The sequence below is a fragment of the Anolis sagrei genome, chromosome 11 (genome assembly GCF_037176765.1).
Source record: "Anolis sagrei isolate rAnoSag1 chromosome 11, rAnoSag1.mat, whole genome shotgun sequence".
Classification (NCBI taxonomy): Eukaryota; Metazoa; Chordata; class Lepidosauria; order Squamata; family Dactyloidae; genus Anolis; species Anolis sagrei.
This window is the reverse complement of record NC_090031.1, coordinates 32,491,716-32,515,341: the sequence shown is the minus strand read 5'-3', so window position 1 is coordinate 32,515,341 and position 23,626 is coordinate 32,491,716. Positions and strand designations below refer to the sequence as shown.

Here is a 23,626-nt window from a genome sequence, read left to right as displayed (position 1 = left end):
TAACTAATTATTACTAACTGTATTAATTATTTCATATCCTGGCTGTAGGACCCAAGCCTTGGAAGGGACCCCCAGAGGCCATCCAGTCCCACCTGGTCCTAGCATGAAAAGGGAGACCCCCTCCCATTATTATTATTTATTACTAATTAACTAATTATTATCAACTTTATTATTAGGATCCAGGCCTTGGAAGGGAACCCCAGAGGCCATCCAGTCCCACCCGGTCCTGCCATGACAAGGGAGACACCCTCTGATCATTATTGATTATTAATCAATTATTATTAACTAATTATTATTGACTTTATTAATTATTACATACCCTAGCTGTAGGACCCAGGCCTTGGAAGGGACCTCTAGAGGCCATCCAGTCCCACCCGGTCCTGCCATGACAAGGGAGACACCCTCTGATCATTATTGATTATTAATCAATTATTATTAACTAATTATTATTGACTTTATTAATTATTACATACCCTAGCTGTAGGATCCAGGCCTTGGAAGGGACCTCCAGAGGCCATCCAGTCCCACCCGGTCCCGCCATGACAAGGGAGACACCCTCTGATCATTATTGATTATTAATTAACTAATTATTAACTAATTATTATTAACTGTATTAATTATTATATACTCTAGCTGTAGGACCCAGGCCTTGGAAGGGACCCCTCGAGGCCACCCAGTCCCACCCAGTTTGGGCATAAGAAGGAGAGGCAGCACTCGACCCCTCCCGGCAGATGGCCATCCGTCCCCCGGCTCCAAAGGGAAATCTCCTTACCCAGCCGACCGACCGAAAGGGCATTCATTCCAGGCGTGTTTGCTCTTCTCCCCCCTCTTTGCATTCCTGGGGCTAAAGGGTGGGACGAGGCCTCCTTCTTCTCCTCCTTCTTCTTCTCTTTCTCGTTCCTTCCTTCTTTCCTTCCTAGAAGTGGATTAGCCGCAATGGCGGAGGGAGGGAGAGAGGGAGAGGCCTGGCTGTCCCTTCGGCCAAAGGAGAAGGTCACCTCGGCCTCATCATCCTCATCATCATCAGCATCATCATCATGGCCCGGCTGGCCGGCGCCTCCCCTTTTGAACCCTCCCTCCCTCCAGTTGCATAAGAGAGAGAGAGAAGGAAGAAGGAGGAGAAGAAGGCCAAAGAGACTGCATGCAAGGCCCAAAGGCTCAGAAGAAAAATACATGGTCCATTATGATATTATAATAAATATAATAATAATATATAACATCAATAATATGGTCTAATATATAATATCAACAATATAATATTTAATATAGGATCAATAATATATCAATATAATGTATAATATATCAATACTACAATATAATATCAATAATACAGTACCATAGCAATATATTATACTATATAATATGATTATCGTCAATAATATAATATAATAATAATATGGTACCATAGCAATATATTATAATATGATTATTGTGTCATTTAACATCAATAATATAATATATCAATAATATAGTAGCATAGCAATATAATATGATTATGTAATATAATATCAATAATATAATATAATATCAATAATATAGTAGCATAGCAATATATTATAATGTGATTATTATGTAATATAATATCAATCATATAATACAACATCAATAATATATAAATAAAATGGTACCATAGCAATATATTACAATTATTATGTCGTAGAATATCAATAATAATATAATATATCAATAATATAGTAGCATAGCAATATAATATGATTGTTATGTCATATAATATCAATAATATAATATAAATAATACAGTACCATAGCAATATATTATACTATATAATATGATTATTGTGTAATATCAGTAATATAATATTATATCAATAATATAGTAGCATAGCAATATATTATGATTATTGCATAATATAATATCAATAATATAATATAATATCAATAATAATATCAATAATATAATATAATATCAATAATATAGGACCATAGCAATATATAATGTGATTATTGTGTCATATAACATCAATAATATAATATCAATACTATAGTATAATATATAATATATAATATCAATAATATAGTACCATAGCAATATATTATGATTATTGCATAATATAATATCAATCATATAATATAATATCAATAATATAGTACCATAGCAATATATTATGATTATTATGTAATATATCAATGATTTATTATAATATCAATAAAACAGTACCATAACTATATATATATATATATATATATATATATATAATATGCTATAATATATAATATCAATATTATAACATTATGGATATTACATTATATATCTTAATATAAATAATATATAATATATACTATATAAGAATATTATATTATATAAATAACATGTTATTATGTGTTAGGATACATAATATAATATCAATGATATTGTATTATAACATATTATCGATATGATATGATATAATATAATACCAATATAATAATATAATATAATATAATACTAATAATATATTAGATATAATATAATATAATACCAATAATACATAATATAATATAATACCAATATAATATAATATAATGCCAATAATATAATATAATATAATATAATATAATATAATATAATATAATACCAATAATACATAATATAATATAATACCAATATAATAATATAATATAATATAATGCTAATAATACACAATATATAATATAATACCAATAATACATAATATAATATAAAGCCAATTATATATAATATAATATAATATGAATATAATATAATATAATACTATTATAATATAATGCCAATAATATATAATATCATGTTATAATACATCAATGACATGTTATAATATATAATAACAAAAATATCAATAATATATAATATATAATGTAATATTGTCTCAATATAATATCAATAATATATAATAATAATATAATATATACTATTAATATTTTTAATTGCAATATATATCAATGTTATAATACATAATATAGTATGTAATATTATATTATATTTATATAATATATAATCTCTCTGCCTGGCCAGCCTGCTGCTGCTGCTCCTTCCTTCCTTCCCTTCTGCTTCTGATCAGCTGTGAGCCTGAGCCCCGCCCAGCCGCACCGCCCACCGATTGGCAGGAGATTTGGACCAATGAGAAACCTCGGCCACGCCCCCGGCCACGCCCCCTCTCCGCTTAGAAGCCGGCTCCTTTGCGGTGATTGACAGAGAAGGCGGGGCCACCGCCCGGTTGCCATGGCGAGGAAAGGGGCGGGCTCTAGCTGGCTGTGAGTTGGCATTTTCCGTCCTTGAGAGGCTCCCTCCGAGGCCCCTCCCTCCCCGGCGGCGGTGACGTAGGCGCCCGATTCCGAGAAGTTGCTGCAAAGTGCGTGGGCCAATCGGAAGCGGCTGCGCTCGCCGGCTCCGTCCAATCAGGGCGAGGCGAGGGGGCGTGGCCGAGGGAACTCGGCTGAACCCGGTGACTTGGCAATCCTGGCCGGGAGGAGGATGACGGCGCAGATTATTTAAAGGGACAGGCGCCCTTTTCCAGAGCGAGGGCCAATGGGAGGCCTCCACACCCCGCCCACGTGACGCCCACGCGCCGCTTCCCGGATTCCTCCCGAAGGGAGGGGGGAGGAGGAGGGGGAGGGCTCCCATCATGCCTTTCGGCTTGAAATCAGAGAAAGAAGGAAAAAGAACTAAATAATAATAATAAATAATAATAAATAAAAATATAGAATTAAAAAAACAAAAAATATATAATAATAAAATAAATAATAAAATAGTGAATAATATTAAAAATAAGAATAATATAAAATAGTATATTCAAATAATAATAATAATAATAAATTAAAATAAAAGCAAATTAATATAATAATAAAATAAATAATATAAAATATAATAATAAATAAACAACCTAAATAATATTAATAATAATTAATAAATAAAAATATAGAATTAAAAAAGCAAATAATATAATAATAAAATAAATAATATAAGAGTGCATATTAAAAATAAAATGTAATAATATATAATAAAATAATAAACTCAAATAATATAATGATAAATTAAAATTAAAGCAAATTAATATAATAATAAATAAATAATATAAAATATAATACTAAAATAAATGATATAAGAGTGTATAATAATAAAAAATAAAATGTAATAATATATAATAAAATAATAAATTCAAATAATATAATAATATATTAAAATTAAAGGAAATTAATATAATAATAAATAAATAATATAAAATATAATACTAAAATAAATGATATAAAATATAATAATAAAATAAATAATATGAGTGCATAATATACAAAATAAAAAATAATAATATAAAACAATAAAATATTATAATAAATTTAAATTAAAGGAAATTAATATAATAAAATAAATAATATAAAATATTAATAAAATAAATAAGGGCGCAGAATAATAAAAAATTAAATATAATAATATATAATAAAACAATATTCAAATAATGTAATGATATATTAAAATTAAAGGAAATTAATATAATAATAAAATAAATAATATAAGAGTGCATAATAATAAAAATAAAATGTAATAATATATAATAAAATAATAAATATATTGTATAAAATAAATTAAAATATAATAATAATAAAGGAAAAGCAATACAATAGTAATGTAGATAATATAATAATAAATTAAAATATAATTTTAAATGTAATAAAAATAATTAAGGGAAAAGGAATGTAATAGTAATATAAAAATATAACACATAATAATGATATAAACTAATAATAATAATATAATACATAATGCTTTCAAGATTGGGAAAGGCGTCCGGCAAGGCTGCATCCTCTCACCCAACCTTTTTAACTCGTATGCAGAACACATCATGCGTGGATGTGCGGGGCTGGATGAATGCAAAGCTGGGGTGGAAATTGCTGGAAGAAACATGAACAACCTCAGATATGCAGATGACACCACTCTGATGGCCGAAAGCGAGGAGGAGCTGAGGAGCCTTCTAATCAAGGTGAAAGAAGAAAGCGCAAAAGCCGGGTTGCAGCTAAACGTCAAAAAAACCAAGATTATGGCAACAAGAATGATTGACAACTGGAAAATAGAGGGAGAAAACGTGGAGGCCGTGACAGACTTTGTATTTCTAGGCGCAAAGATGAGTGCAGATGCAGACTGTGGCCAGGAAATCAGGAGACGCTTCCTTCTTGGGAGGAGAGCAATGTCCAGTCTCGATAAGATAGTGAAGAGTAGAGACATCAGACTGGCAACAAAGATCCATTGCCTAGTCAAAGCCATGGTATTCCCTGTAGTCACCTACGGATGTGAGAGCTGGACCTTAGGGAAGGCTGAGCGAAGGAAGATCGATGCTTCTGAGCTGTGGTGTTGGAGGAAAGTGCTGAGAGTGCCTTGGACTGCGAGAAGATCCAACCAGTCCATCCTCCAGGAAATAAAGCCTGACTGCTCATTGGAGGGAAAGATACTAGAAACAAAGTTGAAGTCCTTTGGCCACATCATGAGGAGACAGGAAAGCCTAGAGAAGACAATTATGCTGGGGAAAGTGGAAGGCAAAAGGAAGAGGGGCCGACCAAGGGCAAGATGGATGGATGGCATCCTTGAAGTGACTGGACTGACCTTGAGGGAGCTGGGGGTGGTAACGGCCGACAGGGAGCTCTGGCGTAGGCTGGTCCATGAGGTCACGAAGAGTCGGAGACGACTGAACGAATGAACAACAACAACAACAAATAAGAATAAATTACAATACAATGAGAAAAACTAATACAATTAATAATATAATACACAATAATAAATTTAATATAATAATAATAAAATGAATAACAATAAAAAAGAAAAATAAATAATAATATAATATAATAATATAAAACTATAATAATACATAATGGAAGTAAACTAATATTATAATATTACCTTTTTTACCTAATTTAATAACATATGATAAATAAATACTAGTAAGTAAAAATCTCTCTCTCTCTATATATATAATAATAATAATAATAATAAATAATAACACACAATAAGAATAAATTACAATACAATGAGAAAAACTAATACAATTATTAATATAATACACAATCATAAATTTAATATCATAATAATAAAATGAATAACATAATAAAAGAAAAATAAATAATAATATAATAATACACAATAAATTAAATATAATAATAATAAAATGATTAACATAATAAAAGAAAAATAAATAATAATATAAAAATATAATAATACATAATGAAAGTAAACTAATAATATTATAATATTAGGTAATATTATAATATTACCCTTTTTACCTAATTTAATAACATATGATAAATAAATACTAGTAAGTAAAAAAATTTCTCTCTCTATCTATCTATATAAATATAAAATAGTAATAAAAATAATAGCATAACACATAAGAATAAATTACAATACAATAATGAGAAAAACTAATACAATTAATAACATAATACACAATAATAAATTAAATTTAATATAATAAAATGAATAACATAATAAAAGAAAAATAAATAATAATATAGTAATAGAAAATATAATAATACATAATGAAAGTAAACTAATAATATTATAATATTACATAATATTATAATATTACCTTTTTAACCTAATTTAATAACATATGATAAATAAATACTAGTAAGTAAAATTCTCTCTCTCTCTCTTTCTCTCTATATAATAATAATATAAATAATAATACATTATTATTATATTATAAATATTATTATTATATTTATTATATTATTATTTATTATATAAATATAATAATAATAATATTTATAATAATATTTATAATATAACAATAATAATATAATAATACACAATAATAAATTAAATATAATAATAATAAAATGAATAACATAATAAAAATAATAATAATAATAATATAAAAATATAATAATACATAATGAAAGTAAACTGATAATATTATAATATTACCTAATATTATAATATTACCTTTTTAACCTAATTTAATAACATATGATAAATAAATACTAGTAAGTAAAAATCTCTCTCTCTCTATATATATATAAAATAATAATAATATAAATAATATAAATTATTATTATATTATAAATATTATTGTTATATTTATTATATTATCATTATTTATATATATAATAAATATATAAATAATAATATAATAAATATAATAATATTATATTATAAATATTATTATAATATTTATTATATTATTTATATATAATAAATATATAATAATAATATAATAAATATTATAATAATATTTGTAATATTTATAATATAATAAAAATAAAAAAATAAAATAATAATAATAATAATATATAATGTAATATAATAAATATGATGATACCCCTCCCTGGCCCAATGACGTTGAGCCTTGGAATGCCAGCAATGCGACCCCGCCCTTCCCTTTCCTCCAGACATGCCCTTTGCTGCCATCTCCTGGCTAGACCTTGGTACTGCGGCCCCAATTCAGGCCAATGGAGACTCCACCAAAGACATCAGAAGAGCTGCAAGGCCAAGACTAAGCCATGAGAATCAAGACAAAGATCCACCCAGAGGAAAAGTGTCCTTACCATACTTTAAGGGAAACACTGACCTCCTACCTCCTAATAAAGGATTCCCCCAGGCAGGAAGCAGCCAGGCTGCAAGGCCATTGAAGCTGCAAGGCCATTCGATGCTAATCAAGGTCTCGCCAAAGTTGAAGAAGCGCCACCGAGATGTTTTATTAGCGATTCAGCTGAAAAGGATGCAGAGCAGCAATCATTCGCCAAGCTAAGCATGCATGAGTACAAATAAAAGCCATTTTAATAGAGACACAGAGTTGCCCGGTTTGAATCTCCCGCTCCTCGCCCTCCGCCCAGCTTGAAGGTGATTGGCTGGCACTTCAACATCTGGGAGGAGGCTCGGCCGCCTCTCGAGCGCCTGGGCCAATCACAAGGTTTCTGCCGCACGCCTGGGCCAATCAGAGGGATTCCGCCGCCTCGGCGCTTTGACGAATCAGAAGGGAGGCGGGACAAGGGAATACAATGTATTTTTGAGTGGATTATGGAAATTCAGGAAATGTCCAAGGGGCTGGCGAGTCCTAAAGGCCTACAAGCTAGCCAGACTATTGTTCTGAATGGCTGCAACTAAAACATTCACCTAAGTTTCCCCCATTGTTCCTCTGTCTTGGCATGGAAGAAAATCAGGATTATGGCGGTATCACCAGATATCAATGTTATCTGGCGATATCGCCATAATCCCGATTTTCTTCCATGCCAAGACAGAGGAACAATGTGGGAAACTTAGATGGATGCCTCAGTGAGAGGGATTGAATTGGTGACAGATCAGGACGAGGTATGGCTTTCTGAAGGCTCCTCTCCGTCCCATTGTGATATAATCAATAGTTGCCAAGTGGCCTTTTCCTCTGGTGGCCAAAACCTCCGAGGCCAGAGGTCACGAGCCTTTGTTATTGTCCATGCAAAGAGTGTCTTTTGATAAGGGTTCTTTCAGCTGGTAATTCCTTTCCTTCCTCAGAAGAGCTGCAAGGCTAAGACAAAGCCATGGGGGTCAAGGCAAAGATCCACCCAGAGGAAAAGTGTCCTTACCATACATTAAGGGAAACACTGACCGCCCACCTCCCAATAAAGGATCCCCCAGGCAGGAAGCAGCCAGGCTTTGAAGCTGAAAGGCGATTCAATGCTGATCAAGGTGTCCAATGGCAACATTCACACTTGCTCCCCAACAGACAACAATTCTTTCTCCCACCCTGGACATTATTCAACCCCATTTGCTTAGTTTTCCAACAGCTTCTCAACCTCTGAGGATGCCTGCCATAGATGTAGGTAAAATGTCAGGAGAGAATGCTGCTGGAACATGCCCAGGCAGCCCGGAACACTCACAAGAAACCAATAAAGTGATGCTATCTCTATAAGTATTATTATTATTAGTAGTAGTAGTAGTAGTAGTAGTAGTATTGATTTTTGCCCCTTTCCCCTGATATAGGGACTCAAGGCAAAAATATTATTGCTATTATTAATTTACTTTATTAATTAATATTACAATAATTTGCTTTATAAAGTATTATTACCACGGCAAGGCCTTATTATTATTATTATTATTATTATGGAACTACAATTCTCCTGATACAGGGACCAAAGGCAAAAATATGACAACAAATAAATCCCTATAATAAATAATATAAATGTGTAATAAAGATATAAATAAAAATAATATATAAATAATATAATATAAATTAAATAATGTATAAACAATATAATAAATATCTATAATAAATAAATCTCTGTAATAAATAATCTAATAAATAATAAATATTTAATATATAATTAAATAAATTAAGTAATATACAAATAATATAATAAACCTCTATAATAAATGATATAATAAATATAATAAATAATATAATTATATAATATATAATGTAAATTAATTAATATATATAATATAATAAATAAACCTCTATAATAAATAATCTAATAAATCTAAAATATATAAATAAATAAATAGCATAATACATCCCTATAATAAATAATCTAATAAATAATAAATATGTAATATATAATATAAATAAGTAATATATAAATAATATAATAAACCTTTATAATAAATGATATAATAAATATAATAAGTAATACAAATATATAATATATAATATAAATTAATTAATATATAAATAATCTAATAAATAATAAATATATAATATAAATAAGTAATATATAAATAATATAATAAACCTCTATAATAAATGATATAATAAATATAATAAGTAATATAACTATATAATATACATTAATCAATATATAAATAATATAATAAATATCTATAATGATATAAATATAATAAATAATATAAATATATAATATAGATATAAATGTAAATAATATATAAACAATATAATAAATAAATCTCTATAATACTCTAATAAATCTAATTAATATATAATATAAATAAATACATAAATAATACAATAAATCTCTATAATAAATGATATAATAAATCAAATAATATAAATATATAATATAAATAAAATAATATAAAATAATATAATACAATAAATCCCTATAATAAATGATATAATAAATCTCTAAAAACTATTACAACAAATAAATCTTATAAGTATTATAAGTCTGAATGGTATTATTATATATTATTATATTTTTAAAATAGTTCTAAGAAGTTCCAATGCTGCAGTGCTCAGAGGGAAAGAGGGAACCTCCTCTGCGCATGCGCGGGCCTCTCCTGCTTTTGCAAGCTCCTCTCTCTCTCTCTCCTTCTGTGTCACGTGACCCTGCCCTGATCAGCTGACCTGCGAAGAGCAGAAGCCAGGAAGGTCTGTGCCTTCAATATTAGCATTATTCTATTATTAAATGTGGGATTGGAAACAAAGCAAAACAACAACAATAATAACTTATGCAATGCAATGCAAGAATATTTGCAATGGGGGCTGCATTGCAAGGAGAAGGTTGAATTGTTTTATATATATAGGTATGTTTTGCAATGGGGAAAAAGTGGATTAAATAAAGTAAAATAATAATAATAATATCTGCAAAGTCTGAATTGGAGCTGCATTGCAGAGATAATGTTGTATTCCTATATATATATATATATATATATTGCTGCTAGTCCATTTAAGTGCCTATATAGAAGGAAAGGCAGGATAATAATAATTTAATAATAATAATAAATATAAATATTGGGGCTGCATTGCAGAGATAATGTTGAATTAATATATGTGTGTGTGTGTGTGTTGCTACTAGTCCCTATATAGAAGGAAAGGCAGGATAAAAATAAAATTAATAATAATAATAATTTAATAATAATAAATATAAATATTGGGGCTGCATTGCAGAGATAATGTTGAATTTATACATATACTAGCTTGGGGACCCGGCTAGAGAAAGTGGGTAATGGCGGTTCTGTATGCCAAGTTTGGTCTTTATTGGTCTTTGGATAATGGCTGCATTGTTTTCAGGAAATGAGTGAAGGTACTTGAAGTGCCATCATCCATGGTCCACCCTCCTCCAAACAGCAGCAGGATATAGAGTGGGTCATGGGATCTCTGTGTGCCAAGTTTGGTCTTTATCAGCCATTGGATGAGGGTGGTAGTGGTTTCAGTAAGTGAGTGAAGGTAATGCAAGTCCCATCATCCAAAGTCCATCCTCCTTCAAACTGCAGCAGGATGTAGAGTGGGTCATGGGGGCTCTGTGTGCCAAGTTTGGTCTTGATTGGTCATTGGATTAGGGTCGTAGTGGTTTCAGTAAGTGAGTAAACGTACTGCAAGTCCCATCATCCATGGTCAACCCTCCTCCAAAACTGCAGCAGGATGTAGAGTGGGTCATGGGGACTCTGTGTGCCAAGTTTGGTCTTGATTGGTCATTGGATGAGGGTGGTAGTGGTTTCAGTAAGTGAGTGAAGGTAATGCAAGTCCCATCATCCAAAGTCCATCCTCCTTCAAACTGCAGCAGGATGTAGAAACTTGGCTCTGTGTGCCAAGTTTGGTCTTGACTGGTCATTGGATTAGGGTCGTAGTGGTTTCAGTAAGTGAGTAGACGTACTGCAAGTCCCATCATCCATGGTCAACTCTCCTCCAAAACTGCAGCAGGATGTAGAGTGGGTCATGGGGGCTCTGTGTGCCAAGTTTGGTCTAGATTGGTCATTAGATGAGGGTTGAGCAATCTTGGGAAGGGAGTGGATCTTGGGAAGGGTACTTGATGTCCCATCATCCATGGTCTGTCCTCTTCCAAACTGCACCAAGATGTAGAGTGGGTCATGGGGGCTCTGTGTGCTAAGTTTTTTTTTTTTGCTGTCACCCACCTCTATGGAGAGAAAGGCGGAAATAATAATAAATAATAATCTAATAATAATAATATCTTTGTAAAGTCCATTGAAGGGATAATGTGGACCTGTTGTATTGTTGCTGGTAGCTGCCTATATAGACCCTATATAGAGAAGAAGACTAGATAATAATAATAATAATAATAATAATATCTATTTTTGGGTATGAAATCACAATAATAATAATAATTTAATAATAATATCTGTAGGTCTTTATTATTAAATATAATTAAATAATAACAATAACAATAATTTAATAATAATATAATATCTATTTTTGGGTATGAAATCACAATAATAATAATAATAATAATAATAATTTAATAATAATATCTGTAGGTCTTTATTATTAAATATAATTAAATAATAACAATAACAATAATTTAATAATAATATAATATCTATTTTTGGGTATGAAATCACAATAATAATAATAATAATAATAATAATTTAATAATAATATCTGTAGGTCTTTATTATTAAATATAATTAAATAATAACAATAATAATAATAATTAAATAATAATATCTATTGGTCTTTATTATTAAATATAATTAAATAATAACAATAATAATAATTTAATAATAATATCTATTGGTCTATTATTCATACGCTGCTTTCCGAAGACTCAGGAAACCATGTAACCATGATTAGTATTAAAATGTATTATTATTATTACACATTATTATTATTATTATTATTATTATTATTATGTATTTATTTATACCAGGTATGGGCCAACTTTATCCCTCCAGTTGGACTTCCAACTCCCACAACCAGTGGTTAGAAATTATGGGAGTTGAAGTCCAAACCATCTGGAGGGCCGAAGTTTGCCCATGTGTGCTATATAGGGAAGAAGGCAGAATAATAATAATAATAATAATCAGTTCTTGTGGGTTTTTTCGGGCTATATGGCCATGTTCTAGAGGCATTTCTCCTGACGTTTTGCCTGCATCTATGGCAAGCTTCCTCAGAGGTTGTGAGGTCCTCTGAGGAACCTCACCTCTGAGGAAGCTTGCCATAGATGCAGGCGAAACGTCAGGAGAAATGCCTCTAGAACATGGCCATATAGCCCGAAAAAACCCACAAGAACTGAGTGATTCCGGCCATGAAAGCCTTCGACAATAATAATAATAATAACAATAATAATGGGAAAAGTGGGGTAAAAATAAAGTCAAATATTAGTAATAGTAACTGGAGGCTACTGTGTTGGCCGGAGTCTGACCGGCTGCCCTCTTCTTCCCGCAGGATGGAGGCCCTCCTAGGCCAAGTGGAGAGGGACCTGGGCATCAGCCGTGGTCAGTTGGCGGCCGCGGCGGGCGGTGCTCACCTGGTGGCGTTGGTGCCTCAGAAGTGGCTGTCCAGCCTGAAGGAGCGTCCTGCTTTTCCACCCGGTCCGTGTCCGCGGCCGGAGGGTCTGAGCGAGGTGGAGGTCCGCACCTGCCTGCAGCCTTCGGTGCAGAAGCTGCCCGCCGGATGGGTGCGCGTGGAGATCCACGGCCTGCGGAAGGAGCGGCTACGCTACCGGATGGCGGTCGGGCACGGCGCCGAGGCCAAAGAGGGGCCGGAGACGCTGCACGGCTTCATGCGCCAAGTGGCCGCCCAGAACTACCGCAACCTTTGGCGGCGGGCGCACCGCCTACACGCTCGGCCCTACTCCCGGGCCCCTAGCGTGACCTCTACCCCAGCACTGGAGGCACTCCGGGGGGCTCTCCAGAGGCTGTATGGTTGCCCCTGGCTCCCATGCGCCGGCCTCCCGAAAGAGGGTCCCGCCCCGAGCAAGTTCCCCTCGTCCTCGCCGCCCTGCCCGAGCCTCCTTCCAGCGGAGGCCTTGCTGGAGTCGCCCCAAATGCTCTATGTGATTTTCCCCTACGTCCAGTACTGCCTCCATGACGTGGTGACCTTCAGCCCGGCCAAGCTGACCAACAGCCATGCCAAGCTTCTCTTCGTCCTGTTTCAGGTGCTGCAAGCCATGCAGGCCTGCCACCGAGCCGGGGTAGCGTGTGGTGCCCTCTCGTTGCGCGAAGTGGCCGTCGACGAGAAGCTCTGCGCTTGGCTCAGGGTCCGGTTGCAGGACTACGAAGAGGAGGAGGAAGAAGAAGAGAGCACGAGTCCAGTTGAACGTTGTCCGGTCGACGCGCCGTCCGGCAGCGCATCGCTGGGAGAACTGGTCCAGGACTGGGTCTCTGGTCGCTTGAGCAACTTCGACTACCTGATGCATCTCAACCGCTTGGCGGGCCGGCGGGCGGGCGACCCCAACTACCACCCGGTGCTTCCCTGGGTGGTGGACTTCAGCACCCGCGAGGGGAAGTTCCGCGACCTCCGCAAGTCCAAGTTCCGCCTCAACAAGGGCGACAAGCAGCTGGACTTCACCTACGAGATGACCAAGCAGGCCTTCGCGGCCGGGGGTGGGGGGCCGGGGTCGGGTGAGCCCCCCCACGTGCCGCACCACGTCTCGGACGTGCTCTCGGACATCACCTACTACGTCTACACGGCCCGCCGGACGCCCCGGTCGGTGCTGTGCGCCCACGTGCGTTCCCAGTGGGAGCCCAACGAGTACCCGGCCAGCGTGGGCCGAATGCAGGGCTGGACCCCCGACGAGTGCATCCCCGAGTTCTTCTCGGACCCGGACGTCTTCCGTTCCATACACCCAGACATGCCTGACCTGGAAGCGCCCCCTTGGTTTGGCTCTGGGGAGGCCTTCGTGGCCGCGCACCGGGCCCTCCTGGAGAGCAAGGAGGTGTCCCAGGACCTCCACCACTGGATCGACCTGACCTTCGGCTACAAGTTGCAGGGCCAGGCGGCCGTGCAGGAGAAGAACGTCTGCCTCCACTTGGTGGACAACCACACCCACCTGACCAGTTTTGGGGTCGTCCAGCTCTTCGATCAGCCACACCCCCGGCGTCCAGCGGGACTCCCCCCACCCGAGGCCCCCCTCGCTGCCCGACCCCTCCTCCCCGCCGTCCGGGAGGCCCGCGTCCTCGAGGGACCCCCCTCCGACATCACCTTGGAGGAAGAGGAGGTGGAACAAGGGGCCGAAGCCTTGGAGGCCCTCCCTGCGCCTGGGCGAGGCGGGACACCAGTGGAGCTTCCGAGCCCGTCTCCCACGGAAAGCAAGACTCAGGGCCGGAGGACGAACAAAGGTCTGGCTGCAGAAACCGGGGAGGCCAAGATCCACCTCCCCGACGGCTTCCGCCCGCTGCAGCCGCTGGAGGAGCTGGAGAAGCTGCACGCCTTCCTTCAGCGAGCGGTGCAAGGGACCGGAAAACAGGCGGAGGAGCTCCTCGACGGGACGCCCGTCTCCCTTTCGGACCTCTTCCAACGGGACATGCAGGCTTTGGGCGTTCTGGTGGCTGAGATCGTCTTCGCCCCCAGGCTGCGGACGTTGGGTCCTGAGGCCTCGCTTTGGGAGCGCCACCAGGCAGCCGTTGCTCTGTGCCGCTCGCACCCCAAGGAGATCCCGCCACCCTTGCAACACCTCTTGGACACATTGCTGCAGCTCCGGGAGGAGGGCCAGCCGTGGAGTGGGGCCGCCGGGCGGAAGGGTCCTCTGTTCGCGTACGAGCCGGTACGGCAGGGACTGCCTCCACCAAGCCCCGCACAGCTGCTGAGCCCCTTCAGTGGGGTGCTGCCCTTCCCGGCTTACTTCCCGGCGCTTCACCGGTTCGTCCTGACCTGCTGCCTGCGCCCCGCACGGGCGGAGGAGGGTCACGGCCGCGAGCTGGTCTTCCGCCTGTGGCAGCAGCTGGAGGCCGTCCTGGCCGCTGTCACCCCCGAGGGCCTGGAGATCTTGCTGCCCTTTGTGTTGGCCCTGATGTCCGGTGAGCAGACCGCCGTACACGCCGCCTGGTACCTCTTTGAGCCTGTCGCGCGGGCGCTGGGCCCGCGTAACGCCAACAAGTACCTGCTGAAGCTGCTGGTGGCCGCCTACGAGAACCCCCGTGGACCCCGCGGCCGGTTCTACCTCTACACGGACTGCTTCGTGGCCCAGCTGCTGGTCCGTCTCGGGTTGCCCGTCTTCCTCTCCAGCCTCCTGCCCCACATCCTGCAGGTCTTGGTGGCCGAGGGGGGCGGTGCGGACGCCTTGCAGGAGGAGGAGGAGGAAACTGGTGTTGGGGGGCCCGGGGAAGAGGAGGAGGACAAGGGGTCGGCGGCCCCTCGCGAACGGCTGCTGGACTTCCTTTCCGGAGTCAGCCTCCACGACCAGGGCTACCCGACGGAGGGCGAGGACTTTCCGAACGGACTCTACGTATCCTCGGAGGGTCCTCCAGCGGGCGAGGAAGGTGACTCGAGTAGCCTGGGCCGGGCGAGCGACCGGAGCAGCGCCAGCGAGGCGGAGGACCAGAAGGAGCGTAGCTTGGGCAGCAGCCAGGACCTCAAGCACAGCGAGGAAGACGAGGAGGAGGAAGACGAGGAGGAGGAAGAGCATCCCGCAGAGGAAGAAGAGGAGGAAGAAGAAGGGATGGAGGAGGAGGACGAGGAAGAAGAGGAGGAAGGGCCCATCAACGGCCTGTCAACGGCAACACCCGCCGGCCATTCTCTAGACGAGGCCGAAGATGAGGATGGCGGGGCGACCGCTGGGACCGAGCGGGACGAGCGGGGTCTGCCGCACCCCCCAGGCGACAACGAGCGGACTGTCCTGCTGGGTGAGCCCCGCCTCCCATTTATCTGTGTATTCAGAGAGTAGCGCTGTCGTCCTCTCCCAATGGGTTACCCTATGTCTCCTTTTCCCTTAGACACGGCCTGCAAGATGGTGCGCTGGCTCTCGGCCAAGCTCGGCCCCACCACGGCATCTCGCTACATCGCCAGGAACCTCCTCCGCCTCTTGACCTCCTGCTACGTTGGTAAGAGGGTCGTCCCTTAGAGGGAAGAGGGGGTCCGTGCCGGTGTGGCGCTGCTCTGACCGCCCCTTTTTCTTTGCAGGTCCCGCCAGACAGCAGCTTGTGCCCGGAGCAGTGTCTGAGGAGAGCGGACCCCCGGGCGGCGGGAGCATCTTCCAGGAGCGGCTGGTGCAGGGCGACCTGGTCTCGGAGCCCGTCCTGGCCTGCCTGGCACACCTGGCACACCTCTACGGGGAGCCTGTCCTCACCTACCTCTACCTGCCCTATGCTGCCTACCTGGTCAGTCTCACCATCGGCGCAAAGCAAGCATTCGCAGACATGGGGTTGTCTATTGCTTTCCCTGGGTGTGTTGATATCCTTATGCAGAGGGGAAAAAGTAGGGTATACATAAACATAAACATAAACATAATAATATAATCATAATATATAATTATAATACATTCTAATAGATACATAGCTGCTTTGAGTCCCTTGTGGAGGGAAAAAGTGGGGTATAAATAAACATAATAATAATCAAAATAATTATAATATATAATAATAATAATAATAATACATTCTAATACAGATACATAGCTGCTTTGAGTCCCTTGTGGAGGGAAAAAGTGGGGTATAAATAAACATGATAATAATAATAATATAATAATAATACATTCTAATGCAGATACATAGCGGCTTTGAGTCCCTTGTGGAGAGAGAAAGTGGGGTATAAATAAACATAATAATAATAATAATAATAATAATAATAATAATATATTCTAATACAGAAACATAGCAGCTTTGAGTCCCTTCTGGAGAGAAAAAGTGGGGTATAAATAAACAATAATAATCAAAATAATAATAATAATAATAATAATAATAATAATAATACATTCTAATACAGATACATAGCTGCTTTGAGTACCTTGTGGAGAGAAAAAGTGGGGTATAAATAAACGTGATAATAATAATATATAATAATAATAATACATTCTAATACAGATACATAACTGCTTTGTATGCCCCTCGTATCTCACACAGAGGCTTCTCTCACAGACTGAGACCTACCTCACACTGTGAGGCCTTCTCACAGACTGAGACCTTTCTCCCACTGAGGCAAACGTCTCCTTTGGTGTGCGTCCTGTGATAAATAGAAGTGGGTCAAGGGAAATCTTTGATGTATGCCCCTCGTATCTCACACAGAGGCTTCTCTCACAGACTGAGGCCTACCTCACACTGTGAGGCCTTCTCACAGACTAAGACCTTTCTCCCACTGAGGCAAACGTCTCCTTTGGTATGCATCCTGTGATAAATAGAAGTGGGTCAGTGGAAATCTTTAATGAATGCCCCTCGTATCTCACACAGAGACTTCTCTCGCAGACTGAGGCCTACCTCACACTGCGAGGCCTTCTCGCAGACTGAGACCTTTCTCCTACTTGAGGCAAACGTCTCCTTTGGTGTGCGTCCTGTGATAAATAAAAGTGGGTCAGGGGAAATCTTTAATGAATGCCCCTTATATCTCACACAGAGGCTTCTCTCACAGACTGAGGCCTACCTCACACTGCGAGGCCTTCTCACAGACTGAGACCTTTCCCCCACTGAGGCAAACCTCTCCTTTGGTATGCGTCCTGTGATAAATAGAAGTGGGTTACGGGAAATCTTTAATGAATGCCCCTCGTATCTCACACAGAGGCTTCTCTCACAGACTGAGGCCTACCTCACACTGCGAGGCCTTCTCACAGAATGAGACCTTTCTCCCACTGAGGCAAACCTCTCCTTTGGTATGCGTCCTGTGATAAATAGAAGTGGGTCAGGGGAAATCTTTAATGAATGCCCCTCGCATCTCACACAGAGGCTTCTCTCACAGACTGAGGCCTGCCTCATACTGTGAGGCCTTCTCACAGTCTGAGACCTTTCTCCTACTGAGGCAAACGTCTCCTTTGGTATGTGTCCTGTGATAAATAGAAGTGGGTCAGGGGAAATCTTTAATGAATGCCCCTCATATCTCACACAGAGGTTTCTCACACAGACTGAGGCCTGCCTCACACTGGGAGGCCTTCTCACAGACTGAGACCTTTCTCCAACTGAGGCAAACTATCACAGAGGCCCACCAACCTACAGGCACATCTACTTATATTGAACTGCAGCTTTTGCTGAATCGTTGCATCCATTGAACCCTTTCACGTTTTTGTAATTACAAATACCGAGTTAATTTTTAATATTATTGACAATGGGGACTAATGAGCTATACATCACCTTCTCCTCCTAGGTGGCTCCGGGTAGTGGGGCGTCTGCCGGGCGACTGAACAGCCGCAAAGAGGCATCTCTCCTGGCGGCCGTGACGCTGACCCGCAAGGCGGTGGCCTCCCTCTCGGACTCCACGCTGATGGACATCCTCCCCAAAGTCAGCCAGGAGGTCCTGCTGCCCACCCTCGACTTCCTCACTTCGCCCACCATCAGGTAAAGCGGGGACTTGGCCATACTGGAGCCCAACTGGCTGAGACTGGGACCACCAGAGGTCATCCAGACGGGCCTAACGCCCGCCTCCCTTCTCAGCTTCCCCGGCGGAGCCCAAGCCCGGACCGCCCTCTGCCTCAAGACCGCCAGTCTGGCTGCCCTGGTTTGCCTGCGCATCGGGGCGGAGATGGCGCAGCTGCACCTGAGCGACACTCTGCGCATGTTCTTCCAAAGCTTTTCCGTCTCGGAGCAGGTGAGTCGCCCAGAGAAGGGTCATCCTTCTGGCCAGGTCAAGGCAGGGAAACTAATCATGCATTCAGAGCCACAGAGTATGAATACACAATAATAATAATAATAATAATAATATATTATTATTATTATTATTATTATTACTAAATAATAATAATAATAATGAGTTTCAATACTACGGTAATCATGGATATATAGTTTCCTGGTAGAGGGAAAAAGCAGGGCATTAATACACATATTATTATTATTAATAATAATAATAATAATAATACGTTCTAATACTAATCATGGAGGGAAAGGCAGGCTATGAATACACATCATAATAATAATAATAATAATAATAATAATAATAATACGTTCTAATACTAATCATGGATACATAGGCACGTTGAGTCATCTGGTGGAGGGAAAGGCGGGCTATGAACACAATAATAATAATAATAATAATAATAATACACGTTCTAATACTAATCATGGATACATAGGCACGTTGAGTCATCTAGTGGAAGGAAAGGTGGTGTCAAGACCCAGGCCAGGCAGGAACACAAACGGCACCGTTAGAGTTAAAAGAAGGTGTTTAATGTCTATTAACAAAACAAAAGGAGACTCTTCACTTCAGAGATTTAAATTAAAGAGGCTTGCAGGCAGCAGAGAAGTAAACAAAGCGGTCCCCGTCAGCTTTGGCTGACGAAAAGGAAAGTCAGTCTTAAACTAAAACAAACAGCTTGAATTCAGCAGGAAAACATAGTCCATTCCAAAAGCCAACGAAACCGCATACAGCAATCCTCATGAGGAGCGGTTCAACGAAGTTATCAGGATTAAGCAGGGGCGTAGTCAGGCAGTCCGAGGGTCAAAGCACAGAAGACTCACGAGTCAGGAACCAGCAGGGTTGTTCACAGGATCAGGTAACACGAAGCTGCCACAAGAACTCAGGCAGGAGTTAACACAAGGCACACGGCATGCGACACTTTGAACTCTGCGATTAGTCTGTCCCCAAGCTGCTGCTTAAATCTCATCCGAATCGCTGGAGTTACTGTCAGCTGGGTCCAATTCCTCAGGTGAATCCATGCTGCGCCATTGTTGCCAGTCAGCACTCCGTGCTCCATCCTGCAAGGAATTATCTACATCCCAACTATCCTGAAACCCCTGGAATTCATCGCTTGAGGTGGGGGCGTTAAGGACATCCATGACTTCTTGCACTTTAGTCCAATCCAGATTTTCCTCTTCACTGTCAAATTCCCCACAATCTGCTACATCTCTCAGGCGTTTAGCAACAGATCCTACATCGCTATTTGAGCTGCTGGCTACTCTTTTTACACCTCTGTAATCATCCAGCTCCATCTCCTCGCGAGTAAAACCTGCAAAATCCTCCTCATCGGTCGTCTCTAGGAACAAATCCCTGATCCTTTTCAGCTGCCGCTGAGCTTCATCATTCTCTAAGCTACGTTTCCTCCTACTACTAGTAGTAGGTGCATGAGACAGACGCTGAGTCTCAACAGGTGGGCTATGAATACACATAATAATAATAATAATAATAATAATAATAATAATAGTAAGAATGCATTTTAATACTAATCATGGATACATAGGCACGTTGAGTCATCTGGAGGAGGGAAAGATGGGCTATGAATACACATAATAATAATAATAATAATAATAATAATAATAATACGTTCTAATACTAATCATGGATACATAGGCATGTTGAGTCATCTGGGGGAGGGAAAGGCAGGCTATGAATACACGTAATAATAATAATAATAATAATAACAACAGTAACAACAACAACAACAATAATAATATGTTCTAATACTAATCATGGATACATAGGCACGTTGAGCCATCTGGGGGAGGGAAAGCCGGGCTATGAATACACATAATAATAATAATAATAATACGTTCTAATACATCATGGATACATAGGCATGTTGAGTCATCTGGTGGAGGGAAAAGGTGGGGTATGAATACACATATTATTATTATTATTAATTGTAATACTAATCATGGATACATAGCCACTTTGAGTTTCCTGGTGGAGAGAAAAAATGGGGTATAAATAAATAAATTGTAATATTGTATAATAATCATAGAATAGTATTAATAATAATAATAAAATAATAATAATAATGTATAATAATAATAAAGTAAAATATATTTTTATTTATTTATTTATTTATTTGTTGTGTCAGAGCGACCAGTCAGAGCAACCAGAGCAACCAGTATAATATAATAATTATATAATAATAATAGTAATAATAATAATAATTCATTCTAATACTAATAATGCATACAGAGCCACTTTGAGTCTCCTTGCGAAAAGAAAAGGTGAGATATAAATACATAATAATAATGCATAATATAATATAACAATATTGATAATGATCATACATAATAATAACATATTGTAATAATGCATAATATAATAATACTGGTAATGGTAATAATACACAATAATAATATATTATAATAATATATAATATAATAATACTGATAATAATAATAATAATGATAATAAATGGCACTTTCATGGCCCAGTGATTGCTTTGCTATTCTTCTTCTTTCCTTCTTTCCTTCCTTCGTTCCCACCCAGGATGTGATGCTGCAGCCCCCCGGTGTGAGGACGTCTCCCCCGGACCCCTTGGCTCTTTTGGAGCTGCAGAAAGTCTTCAGCCCAGAAATGGCCTACATGACCTTCGTCCCCTTCTCCTGCTTGTTAGGTAGGAGCCGCCCGCCTCTTTCGTCGTGCATCATAAGAATCTAACTGGGGTATAAATATAATAATAATATTAATAATAACAATAATAATAGATACGTATTGTATTAATTGTATCTTCTATGTCGATTCTGTATATATATAAGGATCTAAGTGGGATATAAATATAAATATAATAATAATAATAATAGATACGCATTGTATTAGTTGTATCTTCTATGTTGATTCCTGTATATATATATAAGGATCTAAGTGGGGTATAAATATAATAATAATAATAATAATAATAATAATAGATACATATTGTATTAGTTGTATCTTCTATGTCCATTCTGTATATATAAGGACCTAAGTGGGGTATAAATAATAATAATAATAATAATAATAATAATAATAATATTGTATTAGTTGCATCTTCTATGTCCATTCTGTATATATAAGGACCTAAGTGGGGTATAAATAATAATAATAATAATAATATTGTATTAGTTGTATCTTCTATGCCCATTCTGTATATATAAGGATCTAAGTGGGATATAAATATAATAATAATAATGATATAATAGATATGTATTGTATTAGTTGTATCTTCTATGTCGATTCTGTATATATAAGGATCTAACTGGGGTATAAATAATAATAATAATAATAATATGTATTGTATTAGTTATATCTCCTATGTCGATTCTGTATATATAAGGATCTAACTGGGGTATAAATATAATAATAATAATAGATACGTATTGTATTTATTATTATTATTATTATTATTATTGTATCCATAAGTATATATAAGGATCTAAGTGGGGTATAAATATAATAATAATAATAATAGATATGTATTGTTTTAGTTATATCTTCTATGCCAATTCTGTATATATAAGGATCTAAGTGGGGTATAAATATAATAATAATAATAATAATAATAATAATGGATACATATTGTAATAGTTGTATCTTCTATGTCGATTCTGTATATATAAGAATCTAACTGGGGTATAAATAATAATAATAATAATATGTATTGTATTAGTTGTATCTCCTATGTCGATTCTGTATATATAAGGATCTAAGTGGGGTATAAATATAATAATAATAATAGATATGTATTGTATTTATTATTATTATTATTATTGTATCCATAAGTATATATAAGGATCTAAGTGGGGTATAAATATAATAATAATAATAATAATAATAATAGATACGTATTGTATTTATTATTATTATTATTATTATTATTGCATCCATAAGTATATATAAGGATGTAAGTGGGGTATAAATATAATCATAATAATAGATATGTATTTATTATTATTATTATTTTATTATTGTATCCATAAGTATATATAAGGATCTAAGTGGGGTATAAATATAATAATAATAATAATAATAATAATAATAATAATAATAGATACGTATTGTATTTATTATTATTGTTGTTGTTGTTGTATCCATAAGTGTCTCAGTGGGGTATCTTCTATGCCGACCCCTTCCACGTCCAATACCCTCCTTCCTCTTGCAGGGGAAGTGATGCGGGCCGTCGTCCCCAACCACGCCACGGTGGGTCACCTGGCGGGGCTCTCCCTGCCCGGCGTGGGCCCCCGGAGCCAGCTGTGC

The 23,626-nt window shown here is 38.1% G+C and overlaps 2 protein-coding genes across 2 annotated transcripts in view; one reads left to right on the top strand and one right to left on the bottom strand.

Annotated features, from left to right (window-relative positions):
* Positions 1-10,213: 10,213 nt before the first annotated feature.
* WDR81 (WD repeat domain 81) overlaps positions 10,214-23,626 on the top strand; it is an 18,280-nt gene continuing 4,867 nt past the window's right edge. The window contains exons 1-8 of the mRNA XM_060756754.2: positions 10,214-10,264; positions 13,019-16,416; positions 16,507-16,614; positions 16,694-16,890; positions 18,857-19,047; positions 19,144-19,297; positions 21,884-22,010; positions 23,532-23,626. The exon at positions 23,532-23,626 is cut by the window's right edge and continues 544 nt beyond it. Coding sequence (XP_060612737.2) covers positions 13,020-16,416; positions 16,507-16,614; positions 16,694-16,890; positions 18,857-19,047; positions 19,144-19,297; positions 21,884-22,010; positions 23,532-23,626 — 4,269 coding nt within the window. The 5' untranslated portion in view covers positions 10,214-10,264; position 13,019. The remainder of the gene's footprint in view (positions 10,265-13,018; positions 16,417-16,506; positions 16,615-16,693; positions 16,891-18,856; positions 19,048-19,143; positions 19,298-21,883; positions 22,011-23,531) is intronic.
* Positions 21,903-23,626, bottom strand: part of SMYD4 (SET and MYND domain containing 4) — a 53,217-nt gene continuing 51,493 nt past the window's right edge. Inside the window, exon 12 of the mRNA XM_067472155.1 lies at positions 21,903-22,054. The gene's annotated coding sequence lies outside the window, so the exon portion shown is untranslated. The remainder of the gene's footprint in view (positions 22,055-23,626) is intronic.